General features: G+C 42.6%; 1 protein-coding gene across 1 annotated transcript in view; it reads left to right on the forward strand.

The window, feature by feature from the left end:
* The window catches only part of ADAMTS19 (ADAM metallopeptidase with thrombospondin type 1 motif 19), a 177015-nt gene that overhangs the window by 41651 nt on the left and 111398 nt on the right, over positions 1-23966 (forward strand). Inside the window, exons 3-7 of the mRNA XM_054987442.1 lie at positions 299-464; positions 2760-2932; positions 4253-4336; positions 7322-7479; positions 18499-18542. Coding sequence (XP_054843417.1) covers positions 299-464; positions 2760-2932; positions 4253-4336; positions 7322-7479; positions 18499-18542 — 625 coding nt within the window. The remainder of the gene's footprint in view (positions 1-298; positions 465-2759; positions 2933-4252; positions 4337-7321; positions 7480-18498; positions 18543-23966) is intronic.

Here is a 23966-nt window from a genome sequence, read left to right on the forward strand (position 1 = left end):
TATTTTAGTGTTTTGAAAGAAAGGGACTGATAAAACAGGATAGTCATCTTTCCTGAAACAGATAGGATTGTTGTCTTACATCCTTATGTCTGTGCTACTCTGCCTGCCTGCATAACATCACAGTTTGCAATGCTGCATTGATAAAGCAGCAGGAAGAACTGATGGTGAGCATTTATTTTGAGCAAGTCTCCAAAACACAAATTTTACTATTAAGAAGAATTCTAAAGATTTTTTTTTGTATGCTGCATGATAGAGCATCTTTTAATAACAAGTTTGTTCATTTTGTTTTCTTCTGCAGATGGGCTTTTTGCAGATAAATGAGGACTTCATATTTATTGAACCACTCAATCACACTTTAGCTGTGACGGGTCATGCACACCGTGTATACAGACGTAAAAGGTCCACGCATGAAAGAGCCATTGAAAAGACAACTTCTCACAGTCAGTACTGTGCAGTTCTTACTGGTAATGTAATATCTGCTAACATATTTTAAACCAGTAGGCACACTTTATAAGAACAAAGTCATACTTTTTCTTAATCTCTGATTACTGTTGCTTAAAATGGAACGCATCCCTGTTCCTATGCAGTTTTAGTTGCTGGTAGATAGGACTGTTGTCTTAAACACACTTTCTTGAAAGTAAGTTTCACTGGAATTTATGGAACTTATCTCTAGGTGCCAAATCCTGAGAACTTCTGCCCCTGTTCAAAAAAGGGACAAATACTACTTTACTTGGAAATAAACTTAGTTGAAGACAGAAAAACTTCCAAATAAAAGTGTTTTAAACTGAAGTTCCTAATAGGTTTCCAAAAGGGCAAATTACAAACAAAACTTGCCAATTCCTAATTTGGATAGGATCACTCTTGCTTCTGCAGTTAAATTAATGTATTTTTTGTCTTTGTTATGGTATCTTTATTCTTCATTATTATTTTCATTCTTAACTGAATAACTTGGGAAGCTGAATTGGTGGGGAGATCAAGATCAAAGCTTGCAGGCGTACAGTTTGTGCACATTAATTCTGTTATGACCTTAGGGTTGCCAGCTCTGGATTGGAAAATTCCTGGAGATTTGGGATGGAGCCTGGAGAGGGTGGAGTTTTGGGAAGGAAAGGGCCTCAGCAGGGTATAATGCCATAGAGTCCACCCTTGAAAGCAGCCATTTTCTCCAGAGGAATTGATCCCTGTTGGCTGGAGATCAGTTATAATTCTGGGAGATCACCAGCCGCCACCTGTAAACTGGCAACCCTGTATGACCTTTTATTTAACATGCAGGATTCTATCTATAGAGACCATGATCAGATGTGGTCTACACGTAACCTACAGGTCCCTGCAAGATTCTTATTCCTGAAGCTGAACATAAATCCTAAAACACCTACAAGGGAGTAAGCGCCATTGAAAGTAGATGGGCTTAGAGTAGTATAAGATGGCATTGTAAAGACCCCTTATCTTCTCTTGGATTTTCAAAAGTGGCAGGTATGGCCATATTGTCCTGTCTATGAAAGCTCAGTGTGAGCAGTTAATTTTTTTAACCATTCATTCTTGTATCACGCAAGCAAATTGTATTTGCCCATTTTCTGTGTGTTTAAGTCACAATAATAAGTGGAATACTGAAGTAATGTATTGAAGAAGATTTCATTGTTTTTTAAGCCTCCCATATACAGAACCTTGTTTTCTCTTTCATCTGTGTGGTCTGTGTTGTACTTATTTCGTATGCAGTGGTTGCACTTAAAGAGGCTCTTCAGTTTTCAAGGATTCCTTCTGAGAGACCAAAGGGAAGTGAAGCAATTTTAAACAGAGAATGTTGCTGGAACCAGTAATCTCTTGAAATGGAAGAAGGCTATTAAATGTGACAGTTGTATACATAATAGTCTTTTTGTTGTAAATTAAAAATTACAAAAAGTACAAAGTACTCCAGATATACCAGCACTAAAAGACTTTCAGAACTGATACAGTGAAAGTATTTTTTCTAACACTTTATCACACTTTAAGAAAAGGTTTAGTCTACATTTTTGGCAACAAAATTAACTTGCTTTTACGTTTGCAAGAGTCATGGGATAGAAAATGGAAAATACTGCATTATATTTTATTAATATTCCTTCTTTCTCTTCTGAACAACTGTAGAACAATGTAAAGTGGTTTCCAGGAAATAAAAGTGGTTTTATAGTGGTTTCCAGGAAATAAAAGATTCTGTTTATAATGTTTTATAACTGAAAAAAAGTGAAGATGAGTTTGAAATTCATATTGTGACCAATATGGAATTTAGATTATGCTTTGTGTATCCACTTCTAACCTATAACATGGAAAGTAGCCAACCAGTTTTCCGTGTGTGTGTGTGTGCGTGTGTATGTGCGTCCGTGCATGTTTTAAACTTCATATGCATATTGGATATGCTCTTTAGGGAACTGTGTCTGAACCAACTCCCTGGTGCATGTTTCTTTGGAAAAAACATAGTGAGAAAGATTCATAGTTACTTAATATAGCTGGAGAAAGCATGTACACATCAGATCTTCAATATATGTTTGCTTCTGCAGTGAACATGTAGTAGCTGTAAGATAACTTTCATGTATTAGCTCATCTAACTATATGCATAGCATTAATCTTGAAAAAGGAGAGTCTACCAAAGAGCACACTTGCAAATGTTAAAGTTTTGTTTTAAAAATATCTTACTCATATTCATAAAAAAATGTTCAAAAAATAATGTGATACACATCTGATTAAAATGAATGAAGTATACATAATTTTGTGTTGCATTTCTGTTGCAGAGAAAAGAAAATCCAGGGGTCAAAAAGGAGCAGAAGGTGGACGAGGAAAAAGATATTCCTATAAATTACCTCAAGAATTTAATGTGGAGACTGTAGTAATTGCGGATCCAGCTATGGTTTCTTATCATGGAGCAGATGCAGCTAGAAGATTTATTCTGACAATTCTTAATATGGTAGGGACCTTTGGAAGTTTCCAGAACAAAAAAGTATATTATATAGTTTTAGTATGAAAACTAATGGTTCATTAGTTTTTAAACTAAAGCATGAAGGAAGAGGCAGAGAAGCAGATGGGAAAGGGTGCTGATGTTATCATTTTCCTATCCAGAGCAAAAATGGGCTTCGTGTGTGTCCCTCTCCTTTGTCCAAAAAAGGAGCAAGAGAGAAGCTGCTATGGAAGGATAAGAAAGTGATTAAAGCAATACTGGAAGACGGCAAAAAGCTGCTTTTAATTGAGCGCAAAGTGACTGGTCACTTGTGAGTGATCTTCTACTCACCTCTAAATTAGAACTCCTGTGTCCAAAACAGAATACTGTATCAGGGATACTATGTGGAAAAAGAAAAGCAAAGGCTACACAATTAGAAGATGTCAGGCTCTGCTGTGGGGGCATTGCAGCCTGGGGGGTTTTCCCTCCAGGTTGGCTTGCTGGCTCAGATAGATCGTCGGACGAGCCTCAGAAATGGAGGAAGACGGGCTGTGTCCTCTCTCACCTGCTGCGTGACCTGATTTCTTCCCTCTGTTTCGTTCTCCTGTCAGCTGCATGGTCATCTTCCTCCCTAGCCCACCTGGGAGGCCTGCCTTTATGGGGGCCACCCCGGTGAACCACCACACCTCCCCCAAGCTCCAACCTATGCCCTTCCTCCCTTGACTGACTGAGGGGGCGCAAGCCCAGTTGGGGGCTTCCATGGGCTCTCTCCCCCATTCTCGGCCTCCCTACTGGCCATTCAGACTGGCTCTGCAGGACAGGGCTGCCTGGAACTCTCCAAACGTCCCACTGGATGAGATGTTGCGCTGGGGCTTCCCCTGGCAGCACCGCCTCGACTGCTGCCAATGGCAGCGTGCCCATGAGCGTTCTGTGGGCTGGGCTGAGACTGCTGCCGGCAAGTAGAGTCACCACTGCTGATGAGGCCCCTTGGCAGCCGTAACGCAGCAGCAGCAGCAGCTGGGGCCCTGTTCGTTGGGTGGTCTCTCCGCTGCCTGCTTCCTCGGTGATGTGGGCCTCCCCTCTGTCTTCTCCCTCGATGGCACAGCAGCAGCAGGGTTGTGAGTGACACCTGGGGCCCTGCTCTCTGGCTGGCCTTCACTCATTGGCTGGTGTCTCCACTGCCTGAGCCCGTGGCAGCCCTGGTTTGGCAGTGCCCATCTTTGCCTCCGGTGGTGGAGGTAAGTCAGGGCAGGGGGCAGGCTGTGTATCCCTGGACAGAAGATAATAACCTTTTCTTCATTAATTTTTAGTAATAACTTACTTTATTAAGTGCTAACTTCTTGTTTTTAGGTGTTTAATCTTTTCCAACACAAGAGCCTTGGAGTTCAAGTGAACCTTCGAGTGACTAAGCTTGTTCTACTTCATGAGACTCCAGTAAGGAAGTACTGCATTACCATTTTCTGTGTGAGGTCATTAAAATAAACAGAAATATATATACAGACTATGTTTAGATTACTGTGATGTCCCCTTTTATCTGCAGATCAGGTGTAAGATACATTTCTACTCTAAGGTTCACACAGCAGAAACAGGTGTATTCAAAACATCACCCATTTATTAGCAAGGAGATACAGGAATGGGAGCAACTGGTTTCAGGACAAGGGAGCTCATGCAGTCTACACTTTTAATTAAGAAACAGAACTAAGTGAGCAAGGACTCCACTAAACCAATATACACAAATGGGGGAACAGACTGTTCCATTATAATGTATACCATACATAACATTACAATTACAGATAGACTTACATTAGGGTTGCCAGGTCTCTGGGGGTCAAAAGTGGGAGGTGGGGGGCATTTACCTTGCGTGCGCATGTTCTAGAGCACTCCCCGTTGCATCAGGAGTGATGCCATTCCTGGTGCAATGGGCTGTGCAGGGGCCAATTGAGTAAAAATCAGCCCCAAACTCTACATTTTTGTTTAATTGCCCTGTGGCACGCCCCATTACTTTCTCACCTGACCAGGAATAACATCATTCATGGTGTGATGGGGGGCATACAGGATGCACTTCACTGCCCCAATGTGTCCCACACCTTTCCCTGCTCCACTGGCCTGGTGAGAAATGGCGGGGAATTGAGTCTGGGGGTGGAGAATCGGTCAAGCCTAACTTAAATATTGCTTCTTGCTTTGCTTGCAAGTTCTCTCTCCCTCTACCCCTTGCATATGGAGTGTGATGAAGACTTCCTTGTTTTGAAACTTTGAATCAGGTTCTGCTTTGTTGTGGTGTCTAGGTTCAGGAGTCCAGGTAAACTGCAGTTGTTTTCTTCCCACAAACCAGGATTCTAAACCTCAGTTTAGTTTTAGTTTAGAATTCTGATTTTTGTAGGAGTAACAAACTCTAGTTCACCCATGTCATCTGCATTTGACTATCACACATGAATGGGAGCTTGATTCAAGGTCCTCCAAACCCAGAAGGTTTCAATTGCGCTCTATATGGAAGAGAGGGGGAAGGAGTGAGAGAAACATATAACCACAGCAACATTCTGTGTTCATGCTTGTCACGGGCAAAGCTCAATTTGCTGTCGCTTCTGGTTGCAGCCATAATAGTAATAGGACATGCAGTGCTCAGAGCTAAACTGGAAACGTGTGTATGTGTCATGGAGTGCTTTTAAATAAAGCTTTCTCAAGACGTGAAAGGTGGGGCCTCCTTTTTTAATGAAAGGCTAAAAAGAGGGCAAAAGTGTTCACATTGCCTGTTTTATTAACATTGTGTGGTCAAAGTTGCACTCCCTCCCTCTAGTCACTGAACATGTGGGGAGGGAGAGTGAGTGTGAGCTCGCTGGCTCCATCCCTGCCTCAGTGCAATCACCATGTGGAGGAACTGGCTGCATGAAATCTCTTTCCCTGTGATCAATGACCTTTGGAAAGCAGTGTCACTGATCATTTGGGATATGCACAGCCATTTCCTCCAGGGAATCAGAGTTGCAGATGTCCAGGTGATTGTGTAGTGGGTGGGAGGAGGTAGGCCAGCATGCTTGTATCTGCCCTTCCTGTCTACTCATTCAGTGAATGTGTGGGTGGTGTATGCTTGGCTTATGTGTCTTTGGGTGGGGGAGAGTGCAGGTTTAGTGCCATTTTTTAATTTCAAACTAACCAGTCCTCTGAATACCAGTGCAAAGAGGCAGTATCAGGAGAAGGTCTTGGCCTGTATGTCCTGTTGTTGGCCCTCCAGTGTGGCCACTATGTGAGACAGGATGCTGGACTAGATGGACCACTGGTCTGATCCAGCAGGGCTCTTCTTACGTTCTTAAAGTTTGGTTGTCTAAGCCTTCCTTGTACTGTGTGGGATCCAGCAATCCATCAGTGGAAAGTGCTGGCAGATGTGATTGTTGCCACGTTCCCTTCCTAAGTATCTCTTTTTGATCTCCAGAAAGTTGATTTACAGGGTTGTGGAACGTATATGGACTAACAGCTGTGAAGATGAGGAGAGCTACAGTGAAGGTTGGGAAAGGGTTGCAGTTGCTCCTTCTCCCTCTTCCATTAGAGAACTCTGCTTGTGGAAGAGGGAGGTGTGGGTAATTTCACAAACTATTTCTTCCTCATTGAAGCTTTCCCCTAAAAAACTACTATGGGGTGGTGGGCAGGGAACACAGCAAAAATCCATGCTTCTTCTGGTTATTGATGCCTGATCCAACCCAGTGTCCTGATAAAGTCCTATAGTTTTACTTTATGCCCAGCTGTATTTATAATTTGTTATGAATACTGCATGGAAATTCCTGTTTCTTTCTGAAACTCTTTTTATATGCTCTATTATATACACAACATTTTGTGTGACTGGGTTTTCTCAGTTATTTCAGTGTCAGGGGCACCTTGGAATGTACAATGGAGATTAGCCAGGCAGTGTTAACAAGATAATAACCTTTCTTGTTAAAACAAATAGTGATTGGAAAGATGTACAACACACACAAAACAGTATATTATTTTAAATTTGATGATAATTTAACATGCATAAATCTCTAAAAGTGTTTGAAAAGTTTTTTCTTTGTATACAGCATTCTGTATATATATCTTTTAAAATAACAAAATATGTAACTTGGTTCAAACCATTCTATAAACAATATGATTCTGTTTACCACATCACCTGAAGAAAATCAAAATATTTGGATAATCTAAACTTTGGATAAATGCAGTCTTTCCTTGTGTAGATTTTAGAAGATGGAACATTATAGCGTGAATGCAGTGATTTTAATGCCTTTAAAAACAACAAATAAATACTAAGATTATAATATAACTGATATTTAAATCTTTGCATAAAAACAAAGTTTTTAATTAATTTACAAACTATAGTTTTTTAAATGCTTTTTGTTTTTAAAAAGCAGAATGATAATATGTACATAACAGTAAACTAAATATTACAACTTTCAGACAGACATGTATATTGGACATCATGGTGAAAAAATGCTGGAGAGTTTTTGCAAATGGCAACATGAAGAATTTGGTAAGAAAAATGACATTCATTTAGAGATGTCCACAAGCTGGGGTGAAGATCTGTCACCAGTTGATGCAGCTGTATTAATCACCAGGTGAGTTGCAAATATTCTTCTCCTTTGTTGAAAGCAGTGGATCTGATGTAAACTTTTGCAACTCACTGTGGTACTGGGGGCTGTTTCTGATCTTTATTACTGGCATTATATTGAACTGGAGAAACCTTTGTATTCTCAGGGTTTCGATGAAGAATACATATTTATCAAACATAGAGATGATAATGGGAAGTAAAAAAGCTGAGGACCCGAGGTATATTATCCATCAATTTGAAATTCACACCAAAGCTCCGTCTGAATCAATTCATTCTCCACATCTGTAGTTTTTCTTATAAAAGTTCCCAAAATGATTTCCTCTTCACACATTTGGAGCTCTGATTCCGGAATGCTCATACAAAAATAAATATTGTTGTTCTTTAAGGTGCAATTTGACTTTTTTTTAAATTTATACATGAAACCAGACAGAACTGTGGTTATAGAAAGCAAGTCTGGTTACTAGAATAACATGTTCTTAATGTCCCACCCCTGACAAATGTTCTGTATCAGTTGCAATCTTTCAAGAGGGTTCCTGGCCTTCTATGTAAAGAACATACATAGCAGAAAAGACTCAAAATGGCATTCTACAGGAGTTAAATTGAAGGGTTGCAGTATTCTTATCATATAGACTTCATGTAAGGCATCCTGGGCAGGAAATGGTGTCCTATTCTCCGGTGGTCCTAGGAGTGGGGCAGTCTTTACTTTTGGGATATAGCTCCTCCTCTCCGAAGGCAGGGTCAGTCAGCTGATTTTGATCCTGGAGGGGAGGGGCTTGTCCCTGGAATCATCAGTTTTTCTGGCCCTGCCATCCAAGCAGGACGTCTTCAGCAACGCTCTGCAGAGTACAGTGATCCTGATGAAGAAGAAACTGCCAGAGATGAGCTGGGTGTGGTGGCGTATGCCTGTAATCCCAGTACTCAGGGAGGCCAAGGCCACAGGCAGTGAGGAGCTCACAGGGGAAAGGAAAGGCCCTACTGCCTATCCCACCCCCATTTCACTCAGAGCAACAGTGAGCATTAGAGCCGACGGCCCTAGGTTGCTCCTAGGTTCCATGGCCACAACAGCAAAACTCCACCGAGGTTCCCCACCTTCGGGTTGGAAGGACCCCCCCCCCTCAGACGGCCAGAGGGTGCAGTGTTTGAGTCTGTGGTAGCCTGTTGTAGAGACCGATATTATCGGGAACTCCCTCAGGCTTGGAAGGAGCAGCCTCCAGCAGCAGCAGAGGACCTGCTCCAACCCCGGCAGCCCCAACTGAACTGCAGTAAGACTGATCCTGTGGGTAATGGGGGCAGCGAAAGGAAGGAGGGAGGAGAAAAGAGTAGCAGAAGCCTCAGAGCCAGCTTACTCTAAATAAAAAGGAGCCCTCCTTTATTTCTCTTTCCTTTCAGCCGGGACTTGTGAGGTACGCTTTCACTTTCATTTCTTCTTTCGGAGGGAAAATTTCTGTTGGCAGAATGTCAACAAAAGCAGGCCTAGCCACCTCCCAGGCCTCAAAGAGCGTATGCCTGTGGCCTAGATTATTATTTTGCCTTCTGGTATTGTGATGGGGAGTCAGGGCTTGGGAACAGACTGGTGATTCCAGGGACAAGCCCCTCCCCTCCAGGATCAAAATCAGCTGACTGACCCTGCCTTCGAAGAGGAGGAGCTATATCCCAAAAGTAAGGACTGCCCCACGCCTGGACCACCGAGAAAGGAAGCTTCACGGTAAGTGAATACAAATCTTCCATTCTGTTCCATCTGAGCTTTCCACTATTTACTCTTTCACTTTCCCTTGTCAAAGGGAAATTGCTTTTTGTATTAACCCCTCTTCCCTGACACCAAATTAACTCCAGAATAAAATGTAGTTTTAATTAATGTTGTAGCACCTTTAAGACTTGCTACTACAGACTAACACGGCTAACTCCTCTGGATTAATTAGTGTTGTACATTTTGCTTTATATATGTTATAATCACCTATAAATCGGAGCTATTTAGACTTTAGTCTGATTTAGTTCGGCTTGCCTGAATTTTCACTTTGACTGCATTTTGGCAGCAGTCGCCAAGCCAGAGGCTAGGTCAACCTTGGTTGATCCCAGTGGAATCTCGTGTCTAGACTTGGAGGCCAGGTTTGCCTGCCACCAGCACACATGCGCTCACGCACGAATTATTTCCAGTGGGCAGTAGATTTGGGCTCTGGAAGCCAGGTCCATTGCCCTTTGACAGCAGTGGAATTTTAAAGTGTAAAGTATCATGGCAGCAACAGTGCCAAAGTTCTGTTGGGGTATGGTTCTTCTTCTGCTCCTGCTGCCTGCGAGGGAGAGCAGGAGCCCTCAGCCAGGCTGGATGCTTTGATGAGGCAACAGCTGGCTATCCTACCTTCCCCACTAGGAGGGTGCTTCAAAAAACTTGTTTTAATTTCATTTTTTTAAATGGAATTGTGATATTCCTGAACCCCCAAATTGTTCTTGAATTGGATTTTTGAAAGAATAAAAACACTCCTAAAATTTTGTGAAATCAAAAATAATGACCTTAAAAAGTCAGCGATAGAGTCACTAACCTTTGAATTTGCAAGGAAAGTGCATGTGAGATATGTAGTAAAGCCTGATATCCATTTGATGAGTTTTGGCAGTGAACTTCAAAGCATTTAATTTTCAAAAATAGTATGTATATTGCAGTCTGCAGTGATGAGATTTATAAACTGTAAATGTATAAAGTTATCCTAGAAGAAGATGCTTGCCACTTTAACTTATTTGTTATCTATACACATATGAGTTTATAAAAACATTATTATTTGATAAACAGCTTGCTGTGTGTGTTGCATCAAGGTAATTTATTTACTTTCACTTATTTAAAATATTTATATGCCCATCTGTTCCTGAACATCTCAGGACCCAAGACAGGTAACAACAATAAAAAACTAATGCGATAAAACAATTATTTAAACAACAGATAAGGATTTTTTTAAAAAACCATCTAAAAACGTCATGCCTCAAACAACAGGGCATTGCCTCTTTGTTCAGGCTCTGGCGGTTCCCAAAGATATTCAGAATAGCTGTTTTACAGCCTCTCTTGAAAGCCAGGAGTGTAGGAATTTCCTGACCTATTCCCAGAAGTTGTTTTCGGGGCAGCTACTGGAAAGGTTCTAGCTTGGACTGCTGCTAAACGTACCTTAAACAAGTGGAAGAACTGAATTTAGACCTTGCTGGAGAGAAGGAAACTGCTGCATGGAAAGGAGTCCTTCAGGTATGTGGGCCCAATGTCAAAGGTAGTGGTGGTGACCTGTACCTTGAATTGGACCTGGAAACCTAATTGGCAGCCGTTGAAGAGGCCTCAGAATAGGAGGGACATGGTCCCACTGACTAGCTCCAAATAACAAACAGGATGTCGTACTTTATACTAGCTGCAGTTTCTGAATAGTCTTTGAGTTTATGCTATGATTGCAGTGCAATATGCATATATATTATGTATTGCAATATGCATATTGAATATATATGAATATGAAGCAGTAATGGTTTTATAATAAAACAGTAGTGATTGTATTGCTAAGAATTCTAGAGATCATGGTGAAATGACAAATACATGAGGTGAAAATCCAAAGAAGAGACATATAGGCCCTTATTCTACCATCCCATGCACAGAATGTGAAGCTTTCTTTTGTTCCTCTATCTTCCTGCAGCTCTTCCTGATTCAAAGAAAGATATTTCCCAGGTCGTCATGGGCCATGGCACTTGAATGGAGGAATAGGTTGATGGGTTGAAGGAACTTGAGTGAGGAAGGACCAGGGGATGAAATCCATCCTTCTTTCTCTTCTGTACACTCTGTGCTGCTGAAGAAATTGTTGATTTCATCCTCTGTGCAGATCCTGAAACCTAAGGAATGATTTTTCTAGGAATCAGACAAGGCTGCAGGAACAGCGAGGAATGTGGAGAAGCTTGATATATTTTCTGTGCATGGATAGTAAGATATCCACCACTGATATCTGAAGAGAAACCTGAGACAGCACACTTGCTTAACTTTTGCTAGATTTTACCTGGTCCAGTTCACCACAGGCACAGCCCTTGTATTCTTATATAGATTATAATGGAGTCCAGTTTTCTCCACTCTTGGTGCAGGAGCACCCTGAGCATGAGGCTATTTTAAGGGAATTTCAAGTTTCTGCACATTTCCCATGATCATATGACTATTAACCAGATTTTTGCAACCTGTTTGAAATACTGATATTTCAGAATTAGATGAAATGCTTGAGATTTGTGAATGGATATTTTTTTTTACAAGTGGTAGATAGGAGCCACAAGAGCCACAATTTAAGATTTCAGCTCTGACATCAAGAGAGACAGATTTACCCTTCCTCACGATTTTACAACCTTGATTCCAAAGGTATTTGTTTATGGAGGGGGCATGCAAGCAACAGACTAACCACCACCACCCTGCTGCCCGTGTTTTCCATTTTAAAGCCACAAGGAAATCCATTCATGCATCTCACAATCTAGTTAAACACTCATTCCTAAACACATTTATTTGGAAGTATATTAACGTGATTTCAATGGAACATATTCCCAAGCATTCTTGCTTAGGTTTGTAATTGGAGAACACATAATATGAGACTTAGAAGAGTTTAGACTATATAACTAGCTTCAGTTCTGTAAAGACTTCCTGCTGAAATCAGCTTGGACAGTTTCCTGTACAATTTTCTCTGTTCTATTTCCTTGCCATTTTCTGTGTCCCTCTTTTCATACCTAAATGCATGTTTTATTTGTTTCTTTGAAGAGATTTTTGTATAATAGTAGGCTTTATTTGAGGTAACTGAATATTAAGTATTTGCATTGCCCTGGGGACCTCTTTTAGTGCTGTATTTAATAGGTTTAAAAGTTTATGAGTAAAGTATAAGTTATGGAAATGACAGACTAGTAGATGCCCATTCTTGTCTCAGTTTCTTTTCAGCCATTAGTCACTTCATCTAAATTAGAAATCTGTCATAAACCTCTTAAAGGTTGTAAATGATGGGTATTTGGCCTGATACTAGAGGATTGCTATCTTGCAAAGGGTCCTAATCCAAGTTTCCTATCACAGAGCACTGTAGATCAGTATAGACTATTAAATTAGATGAGGGTTACAGTAGAATAATATAATATTTGAACTGAGAACTTAAGACATTTATATTAAAGGGATGCATATGTTAAAATTTCCCTGAAACGCCACCTGCAGTAATATATTATTATGAATGAAGATGAGTGAAAATCTTTGAATGAAACTTGTTGTGTGTGTGTGTGTGCGCGCGCACGTGTGTGTGTGTGTGTGTGTGAGAGAGAGAGAGAGAGAGGTCATGTGACAATAATTCAAGATTGTGTTTGTAGAGGGTCAAGCAATAGGTGGCCTTCACGGTGTGAGGTGGGTGGGAGTTGCTGCTATCACTGGAAGCCAGCTGCCCAAGCCCCAGACAGGGCATGTGTGAGTAAATGGCTACATGAGTCTCCTCTTCTTCTTTTCTCCTTCCTTTGGGGGCAGGGGACATGGGTGGTTGGGAGTAGAGATGGGCACGAACTGAAATATGAACCAAAATTAAGCACGAACCAGGCCAGTTCATGTTTTGTGAACCATGATTCGTCAGATCCCATTTCTGACGAAATGCCATGAACTTTAGGCTGGTTCATTTGGTTCATTTTTTGGTTCGTCACTGCAGACAGCCTGTTGCCAATCAATCAGTTTCCTAGGCAACAGGGGATGGACTTCCTGCAGACCTTCTGGTGACCCGGAAGAGACCTTCTACTGACCTGGAAGTGATGATTTTCTGACCTGGATGTGATGTTTTCATGAACCAAACGAACCGGTTCACAAACCGGGGGCAGGTTCGTTAAAGTTCGTGGTTTGTGAAATTTGACGAACCACGAATCACATGGTTTGGTTTTTCCCCAGTTCGTGCCCATCTCTAGTTGGGAGCCTTCATAGCATAGGACCTGGGGAAGTTGCCCTTATTGCCCTTTGGCTAAGGCTGCCCCTGTGATGAACTGCTAGTACCTGTGCTGATAACAAAGTGAAGTATTTCTCTGGATAAAGTCAGTTGCTTCAGTTGTAGTATAATCTTCATGTTCTTTAAATTTATAAAACATGCATTTGGGGCAGAAAATGTTCACTCATGAAAAGCATTCTGAAAAACTCAGAGCAAAGTTAAACTCTTACAAATCCATAGCTGAGTTTGGCATCTTCCTTTTCCCTGCTGTTTCAATGTTGGAGATTTGGCCTTAACCGTGGTCAGACTATAATCTACTGAAGGCAAAAGTGAATATGGCCCCAGTACCCTGCAGAATGGAGCCTCCAGTTAAAATGATTCGCCCACAAAGTTTCATAGATCCTTCTAGATTCCAAAATGCCTTGGGGGATTTTAGAATTCCAGACACATGTTCTATGTAAGCTGCTGCAGGAGCGTGGAATGTGAAGCTCCTTAAAGCCATTGACACCATTGCTCCTTGTCAATTCCTCAGACCCTTGGGATGGAAGCCAGCCCCGTGGTTTACCATGGAGCTGGGTGACCTAAAGAAGGTTGGAAGATGTCTGGAAAGACGCTGGCATGGAAATTGATAGAGCATGCTACAGAACCTATTGGAGGACCTATGAAGTGTAAATGAAACCGGCAAAGAAATGTTATTTCTCAGCAAACACTGCATCAGCTAGTTCACAACCATCACAGTTGTTCAAGTTATCTCAACACCTTCAGACCCCTAAATCTGAATCTTTATAGTCTCAAGAACAGACAAATAGCTGTAAGGCCTTTGCTAAGTTTTTCTCTGATAAAATAGCACAAATATGCTCTGATCTGGATGCTAGATGTAATACAGATGAGATGGAAGAAATGCTTAATACACAACCTGGATCATATATGGACTGTGCTGAACCAGTTACAATGACAGATCTTAGCAGGATCCTGACATCTATGAAAGCCACTACTTGTGTGCTGGATCCTTGCCCATCTTGGCTGTTAAAATCAAGTAAAGACCACATAAGTGAGGTCTATTGTAAATAAATCGCTAACTCAGGGCACCTTCCCCCAGCTGCTCAAGCAGGCAGTTATCTGCCCACTAATAAAAAAAAATCCCTAGACAAAAATGCTGTGGCCAATTATCGCCCAGTCTCTAATCTGCCCTTTCTGGGCAAAGTGATTGAGAAAGCAGTAGCTAACCAACTCCAGGTCTTCTTGGATAACTCTAGTGCTCTGGACCCTTTACAGTCTGGATTCAAACCCAGTCATGGGACAGAGATGGCACTAGTAGCTTTAGTGAATGCTCTCCGTCAGAATATAGACAAAGGCTATGCGTCCTTATTGTACCTCCTGGATCTATCTGCAGTAGACCATGCCACCCAGTTGAGGCATTTAGAGACAGAATTAGGCATCAAAGGATGTGCCTTGGACTTGTTTAAATCATTTCTCATGGAACAGACTTGAAGGGTTGCCGTTGGAGATCAGCTATGTCCAGAATGGTATTATCTTGTGGTGTTCTGCAAGGTGCAATCCTATCTCTCGTGTTGTTCAACCTCTATATAAAGCCTTTAGGAGAAATCATTTGCAGCTATGGAGTGGGATGTCAACAATATTCAGATGACACCCAACTCTATATCCCACTATCCAAGTTCCCACAGGATGTAAAAATCTTGGATCACTGTCCGACAGCTGTGGTCAAATAGCTGAAAATGAACAAATTGAAAATAAACCCAGACAAAATGAAAGAGATGCTTATTGGGAAGGTAGAGATCTTGAAGGACATTGTACACCCCACTTTTGACAAAGTTCGTCTGACCCTTGCAGACTCATTTAAAAGCCTAAGATTATACTGGATCCAGCACTACTACTAGAAAAACAAATTATGGTAGCTGCAAAAAATACATTCTACAACCTCACTCTAGCCTGGAAGGTGGCTTCCATCTTGACATGGTCGATCTGGCCACCTGGATCCATGCTATTGGTAAGATCGAGACTTGACTATTGTAATGCTCTATACATTGGTCTCCCATCTAAGTTAACTAGGAGACTTCAGTTGGTGCAAAACCATGCAGCTTGGCTGTTATCAGGTGCAAGCAGGAGCATGACTATCACTCCCATTCTGCAGTCATTCCATTGGTTACCTATCAGTTACCATGCTTAGTTCAAGGTATTAGCTATCACATACAAGGCTCTTCATGGTCTGGGCCCGGCATATCTATGGGACCGCCTTTCTCCCTATGTCCCATCACAGCAGCTTTGCTCATCTGAACAGAGTCTCCTGCAGGTGCCGCCCTACACATGGGTAAAATCAACAGCTGCCCATACACATGCATTCTTTTTGGTGGCCCCATCCTATGACTTGCCTGAGGAAGTCAGGAGATCCCCCCCCCTCTCATGGCTTTCCACAAATGATGCAAAACTGAATTATTCAAAAGGGCTTTTTACTCAGATAGGAGGGCTGTATTGTAGGGAGAGGGTCTCAAAGAGATGTTAGGGATCATAGACTTCACCACAATGTTGTCTTACATATTATGCTCTGTTTCAGCATTTCTTCAGTTCTGTATTGGACTTTTGCTAATGTTACGTGTCTTTGTAAACGTGCATTTATTTACCCTATGACATTTTTTATTGAAATGTCCTTGATATTGACTGTACTAATCTCATACTATGCAATCCATCTTGAGTCTCAGTGAGAAAGGTGGACTATAAATTACATTAAATAAATACATAAATAAATACATCTCCCATGAAGATGAGGAGGGAAGAGATCCACAATTGAGAAATAGATTGTGAGAAACAGAAGGGAGGAAAAGTTAGGATGAAAAATGATTGGTGGTTGGGGTTTGAGCGGCTTGGTAAATGGGGGGAAGTTTGGTAGATGGGGAGGAAGTTTGGAGGGAGAATAAAAAGGGAAAGTAGGATATATCAGTGTGTATATGCCTTTCTATGAAATTTCTCAGAATTTCTCATATTTATGCAAGCCTTTATAAGAAATTGCAATTAAATACAGATTTCAGTGTACTTCCAGGATTTACATCTATTTTGTGCTATTTGTCCATTAAGTTTTGAGGCAAGTTTCAGTCCTGGTTATGGTACATATGAATTGCCAAGAATAACAAATCATATTAAAAGATTTGGAAAAAGTTGTTTAAGAAATGATAAGATACATACTTAAAGTTCAGATGCTATATGATCCTCATACAATTGCCTGATTAAAAATGTGGAAACAAATTACAAATTATTTATAAGGTTATCTAGAGTATCAAATTTTTTTACAGGGCAGGCTATCCTCAAAGGTATACAGCCTTCATTCTTGGAAATTAGGGGATGTATTAACAGTTGTTTCAGTACAAAACAGGATGCAAGTGTGCATTACAGTTGCCAAAACCTAACAGTTCTGTTTCCCCAAACTCCCATAATTAAACTTCTGGAAATATATTTCTTTGAAAATAGAATCAGCCAAAAATAAAGCATCTCAAACTGCTTATAATAGTATCCACAGTTTGAAGCCATTCTCTAACTTGTGTCTCTGAAATCCTCTTACTCTTATAATACATAATAATATTAATGGCGCCTTACTTAGATAGCCCAGGCAAGCCTGATCTCATCAGAACTCAGAAGCTAAGCATGGTTGGCCTTTGTTAGTAATGGGATGGGAGATCTCCAAGGTAAGACCAGACTTACTATGCAGAAGCAGCCAATGGCAAACCACCTCTGTTAGTCTCTTGCCTTGAAAATTCCAGCAGGGGTTGCCATAAATCAGCTAGAAAGCACTTTCCACCACCACCAATATGAATGGCATCATGTAGGTATGTTGACTTTCATTGAATTAGTACACAATCAATCCTAAGGACTAAATTGCAAATATATTTTCATCTGTCTTAACAAGCTTAACCTAGATGCTTTCTTGTAGTTTAGAAAAAAAATAACATGTAATATGGTAGGTACGTTAGTATGATCTTGGACAGATATTAAGAACAGAGCACTCTTCCATATGTTGTTGTTTAGTTGTTGTTGTTTTTGTTGTTGTTGTTGTTATTATTATTATTTCTAGCCTGCTTTTCTCACTGTGATCCAGCAGATTATACAGTGCAAGTAAAAACAATATAATCAACAGTTAGAACATTCAGTGAAAGAGATACAGTAGGGGTATAATAGCAGAAATTTGGAAAACAAACATAAAGCCAAGCACAGAGATGAAATCTTTCTGAAACAAAGCATAACTAATTTACATGGCATGTTTAGTGGTGTGAAAATTCCCAGAAGGTGCGTGTCTACGTCAGCAGACATACCAGAGTAGCGTATAAACCCTATCCTTACCAAGGCATCTCTCTGAGCCACTTCCTACAACACACTCCTATAATCTGAGTAGGATTGCATTGTAAGTGAGCTAGATATAGCATAGCCTTCCCATGGCACAGCCAATCCTCATTATGGGTTTGTTTCCTATTTCCCTTATATTAACATTCCAGTGTTGCCAACACCTCAAGGAAGCCATTTGAAATGCTCCCCCCCCCCGAGGTTAGAGATGAGGCAATGAGATGTTGCTTCACTCTTTGTACTTATCTTGGTGCCTTAAAAAACTATGAAACTATAGCATGTCAGTGTTCTAAGCGCTTCCTATGTATTGGATTGGATTCAGTGACTCCCTTTTTGTAAGTATGGAGTCTTTCTCCACCATAGCAAGACCTCCTCACAGTGGAAGGAAGTCATTAGATCTAACAGATTATCAGATGCTCTTTATTCAGTATTAAAGAAATGATGACATGCATAATTTTCACTCTCAATAAAAGATGAAAGAGAATAATTTGGCAAAGTGGTAGATATCAGTAAATATAGCAAAGGTAAATATAAGAAAGAATTATTTACAGTGTTGTTTTCCAAGTGACTCATCCAAGTAGGTTTAAATTTAAAGACTTATTGTTAATTTCAGGTTTTAATTCATGTTCTTTAGAGGTAGAAGAATCCTATCATTTATTAAGCCAACATTTGTCAGAATAGGTGACACAACCATTAGTGTTCTAGCAGCAAGATTTTCATAAAGGTTTGTCTTTTCTCCCCTCCAATTTTAGGAAGGATTTCTGTGTACATAAAGATGAACCATGTGATACTGTTGGTAAGTACATACATGAAACAACCCCCCCACCCCTGATTATAAAATTTTTGAAATACAGCATTGCAGACGGGGAATGAAGATTAACTGTAACAGTGGTGCACATACCGCCAGTGGAACCCAGAAGTTGTCTTGGTAGAACACAGGGTTTTCATAACAATTATTAGGAAATTGTTCTTCAATCCCCTTGCCTGCCTACAAGTGTAATGTGTTGTCTCCTGCCAATTCTGCCTGCTGTGACTTCTCCACCTTTTAGCATGGCAGTAGTAACTATACATGGGCACGAACCAAAAAAATTTAACGAACCAGCGGTTCATGGTTCGGTGCTGACGACTATCCCAAAGTCGCAAACCGCAACGAACATTTTCCATTGCCGAACCGGTTTGCGGTTCATGGGGCTCAGAACGGCCCCCATTGCACTTAGAGAGCCCATATTCCCAGGGAGTGTTTTGCAGGCTCTCCTACAGCCATCACCCAAGTTTGGACAAGATTGCAAAAGGAATCTTGGAGTTATACCCTCTCCAATCCAAGGCCCCCAGGAAACTCCCACAAAAATCCAAGCTGAATTATACTCTCAGTCACTCTCCCCAAAGGCTAGCAAGTGGCAAGCAAGAGCTCTGTCCCACTCCACTGCTCTCTGAAAGTGAAACCCAGCCTGGGAGCCCACAGCTATTTATAAGCACAGGTCCCATTGAGCAACTCAGGAGGTCTGTGTTTGGCCATCAGAGCTGCCTATCAGGGTTTTCAGGGATGAGATTGGAGTGCCCATGGCTACAGAACACCCCCTTCCCCCTCCCTCCTGTGGATGTCTTCTCCCAACTTGTAACCACTTTGCAGCTCCGTGGTTGGAAGGAAGACCTGCTGATCAAGGTAAGCTGGGCTTCCATTCGGGTTTCCAGGGCAACAGAAGGAGCACAGAGTTCAGGCATTCTCCCGGCTCCGTTGCCAGGGGAATTGATTGCTGGCGCCTGACTGTCTGGCTTCCCGACCCACGGCCGAACGCACCGAACCAGGCCTCTCCTGAATGCTGGTTCATTGGCCGTGGACAATCACGAACCACCGGATCACGATCACGCGATCGCCAATTTCATGGGTTTTTGAAGTTCATAATGCGGTTCATGCCCATCTCTAGTAGTAACCCTGGACACTTGGCATTTCTCCTATTCCTTCATTCCCCCTGCCCACCATCAAGTGTCTTCAATGAGCTGCATTATGTGGAGCTTACCTGTTTGGTATTATCCATTGTGCTTCTGCAATTTTTTTATGTACTTAAATTTGCTTTAAATGATAAATATAAAAACAGAATGCCTGTAAACATATAAATGTCCTTCTTGGGAAAAGTGGACTTTTTGTTTCTATTATGGCACAACCCAGGTTCTTTAATAGAGTAACCGGTGGGGCATAAGATATGAAAGGTTGAGAACCACTGTAATATATGTGAATAACCTTAAAATTCTGTGGGAAGTTATGACTGTAGTTTTATAATTAAATACAAAAAGTTTTATGTAGTTTGGGGGAGGGGAGGATTCTGTGTATAACTGAAGTAGCTCTTAACTTCTTTATTTTTTATTTGTAGCCCTTCTAATTGGTGATTACACCAATAACCAGAGTGAGAAGTTATTCTCACCTGTTTATACAGGGTGTTATAGCTGTTAAGTTCTACTCTTCATTCTGATCATAATATTGCTTTTGCCACCCCTTCCAGTCAGAATGAAGATGCAGACACAAGTGTTGGGATTAAAGAGTTGCTTTATTAAAATAACTAGCTTGATGCCCATGCTTTGCTATGGTACTTAACTACTTTAAATCCAGTTATAATATTTATGTGGAAGTAACGTTTTTGGTTTGGGGGCGGGGGGAGGTTGAATTGGTTTTATAGTATAATAGCATAGTACCTGAGCTTCACAAAAGTGTTTGAATAAAGCAAAGCATGTTGATGCCTAAAACTGATGAAGCGAATTTCGAATGTAACATTTATTGAAGAGATTTTTAAAAGGAAAAGATTGTAGTACAAGAAATAAAGTGAAAATTATGTACAACCTTATTTTTCTACTGAAGGACCTCTTTGTAGACCTCATTGGTGGTTCCCCCTGCCCACTTTGGAGCTCTCACTTTGAAGAGAAGCTTGTGGGCTTGGAAGCCAGGAGGGTTGAGCATGGTGAGGAACTCCACAGGGTAGTGGACTACATCGTCTATTTGCACCACTGAGTCCACAGATCTGTACTCCATTTCTGCCCCTTTGAGGGAGTTAAGTTGTGTTTCATTAATGATGGTAGCCTTGTCTTTCTTGGGGGTCAGAGTGGCACACTTGCACAGCCCGTCCATGGACTTCTCCGTTATAGTGACGATATCAGGGTATAGCGTGGCTGTTAGGTCTGCTAGGGTCATCACTACTGTGCCCAGGCCTGCAGGACTCAGGACATGCTGGGGACTTGGACTCAGGACTTGCTGGTACTTGCCCACCGTTGATAGGTGTTCCGTTGGAGTACGATGAGCATATTTCTTTGCCACATCTCTAAGTTGCTTCCTCCTTTTAGCATTGGTGTATCTTGCACAACGTCTGCCAGGAGGCTTCTTGGCGGCAGTAAGAGGTGATGGCTGCAAGATGTGTGAGGTGGAGTTGGACTGAGGATGGGGTGGTGTGGTGGGCCCTTCGGCAGGTTAATGTGAGAGGTTCACATAGAAATGATCTCTAGAAAGGTTGTGCACCATCTCCCCATGAACATTTAAAAACTCAGCTGCCATACTGACTTTTACATATAATCCCTTTCCAGGAGTCTTGTACTGTCTTTCTTCAACTGTCTGCAGTTTCCTTAACATAATTTTTACTTCAGAACACACAGCTGACCCATTAGCCTGCCAGCCACACAGGAAAGCCAAGCCCCACAGGGAGATTGGCAACCCTAGAGGGGAGGTGCATTTTTTGCCTCAGGACACATTCAATGACTGGGAGTCATTGAATGTGTCCTGAGTACTGCATGTGTCCTGCATACTGTTTAGAATGTTGGGCTGATGGCCAGTCAAGGCCGCATATGCAAATGATCTCAGGGCAGAGTGGCTGAGTTGGCAGTTGGTGTGGGGAGGGAGAGGAGCACCTTGCCAGCCACACAGGTAAGCTGTATCCCTATGGGAAAACACATTTTACCCCTTTTTACCCCCTTAGGCAGTGAATTTCTTAAAATCCCTTCTTAGTGAGCCTCTACATCACAAAAGGAACGTCCTTCCCAAATTTCACATTTCTAGGTTCAGGGGTTTGGGCTGGGCATTGGTGAGTCAGTCAGGACACTTGTCTTTATATATATATATAGATAACAACATATTTGTCAACACGGCAAGGGCCTAACTAGCGGTATAGGTCAGACCCTGGGGTCACTCCTGGACCTCCACCCTGACCTGTATGGACTAGGCACCCGCTGTGCTGGGTGCAAGCCATCCATGGTATGGCTGGGACACAGCTGGGTTGCTGAAGTAGTTCAACCCCTTAAAGCTCCCCCATGGCCATAAAGCCGCAGGGGGAGATTGGCTTGTCCGGTGGTTCCCCACCAGGGCATTTGACCTTGCAACTAGGCTGTACAGCAGCCAGCTGCTCCTGCCAGACCCCAATTCCCCACCAATGGGGATATGCCAAAGGTGGTCACCGGCCCACTCATTTTCTGAAACTCCTAACCTGCCACCACTAAGGCCAAGCCTCTGCTTAGGCCTTCACGCCTCACAAGTGGCATAAAGCCACCATTCCCTTGCCGTGCATCTTCCAATAGTTGTTCCACCATCGCCTTTGTAGAGGTCAGCAAATGTGGCCCTGATTTGCGGGTGGGGTGCCCTTACATAATGCTTACATCCCCTTCCAAGCTCCTTATGTACTACAGAGGGGAACCTTGGACTAACGCAATCTGGGGCCCAAGCTTCTTGCACATACCCGGCGGGAAAGCCTTGGGCCCAAAACAACAACAGAAAATCCCGCGCAACAGGCAGGGAATATGCGCACCCAGGCACCCAAGCTGTGGGCCCAAAACTAAACAACTCCAAGCTTCTTGCACACACCTGGAGGGGAAGCATTGGATTTCAGCACACCCACAGCACAGGCTGAGGGCCAAAGACAAAACAATCTCCAAGTTTCGTGCACTCACCTGGCAGGGAAGCCTTGGAACATACAAACCCAGGTCCTGCAACAACTATGAGAGCAACGGGCACTGGACCTGCAAACAACAATTCAAAACATTCAGTAGTCCAACCTCCATAGTCACTCAGGCCCCCACACAACCGCACCTAGGCAAAAAACACAACCATTAACAGCTGTAAACCAGGCAACAACTGAACGGAACCTGCACTCTTGCCCTTTCATTGTGGGCAAAGACCCCTTACCCAACTGTTGCTGGGGAGACCTAGGACCTTCCAGCCCATGCCTCTTGGCTTGCCCTGCACACTTACATGCTGTAAAGGCATGGGGGCCTGACCAAACCGAGCACACGTGGTGGAACTTGCAAGGCTCCCTGGAACAAACCCCCCGGAAAGCAAACTCCCAGCATAGCCTACAAGCTGCTGCGGCCTGATCCGCAGGAGAGCGAGTGCTGGTTGGCATGGAAGAACATTGAACCAGGTGACCACTGTCAGAGCAATCACTTGCATTGGGCCTCGACGGGGACATAACCTGCAGCCAAAGCTTCTGGGGGACCTGATCCCAAGGCAAAGAAAGATTAAGCGTGGTGTGCACATGGAACTCTTCATCGTATTGCAGCCAAGCTGCACCGGTGAAGTCCGTCTATCCCTTGTATATGATATCCATATACTGGAATAGGGGGGCCACCCTCCATGGCTGTGCGCGGTCTATAACCCCTGTATATATAAGAAAGCTTGGCACCCAGTTTGCCCAGGTCTTATCCACCCTGCGGCACCTCAACCGTTCCTTATGACGTTCCTCAAGGTTCTCCTTATCCTTTTTATCCAATTCTCTAAAAAGGAGGGTGAAAACATCCACATACGCCCCTTTAAGTATCTTTTCCCCTGGTCCCGGGTGTTAAATGGTCCCCAAGGGGCATGGCAGTATTCCCAAAGGGCAATGCCATAAAAGGAACCAACCCATAGGGTGTCCATGGGCAACAATAATACGAACCCCAAGGGGCCACTAAGCCCATACCCACTTGTGATTGTGATGGCATGGGCGACCAGCCAGCCACCCCAGGCAACTGACCCGTAAAAGCTGGCTGCCTCCATTGTGGCCATAAGTCACCAGCACCCACAGCCTGTGACGTGCTTGCCTGGGTTTATGATGTATGAAGCATTTCAGAGGACGTGGAGGCAACGGCCTGACCCCAGGGCCCCCAGGGCCACACACACACCCCTGCTGGGGCAATGATGACTTACCATCCACTTCCAGAGGTTGCACAGCTATCGCCACCTGCCCGGCATCCTTTGACCAGCTGATGTCAA

The sequence above is a fragment of the Eublepharis macularius genome, chromosome 8, assembly GCF_028583425.1.
Source record: "Eublepharis macularius isolate TG4126 chromosome 8, MPM_Emac_v1.0, whole genome shotgun sequence".
NCBI lineage: Eukaryota > Metazoa > Chordata > Lepidosauria > Squamata > Eublepharidae > Eublepharis > Eublepharis macularius.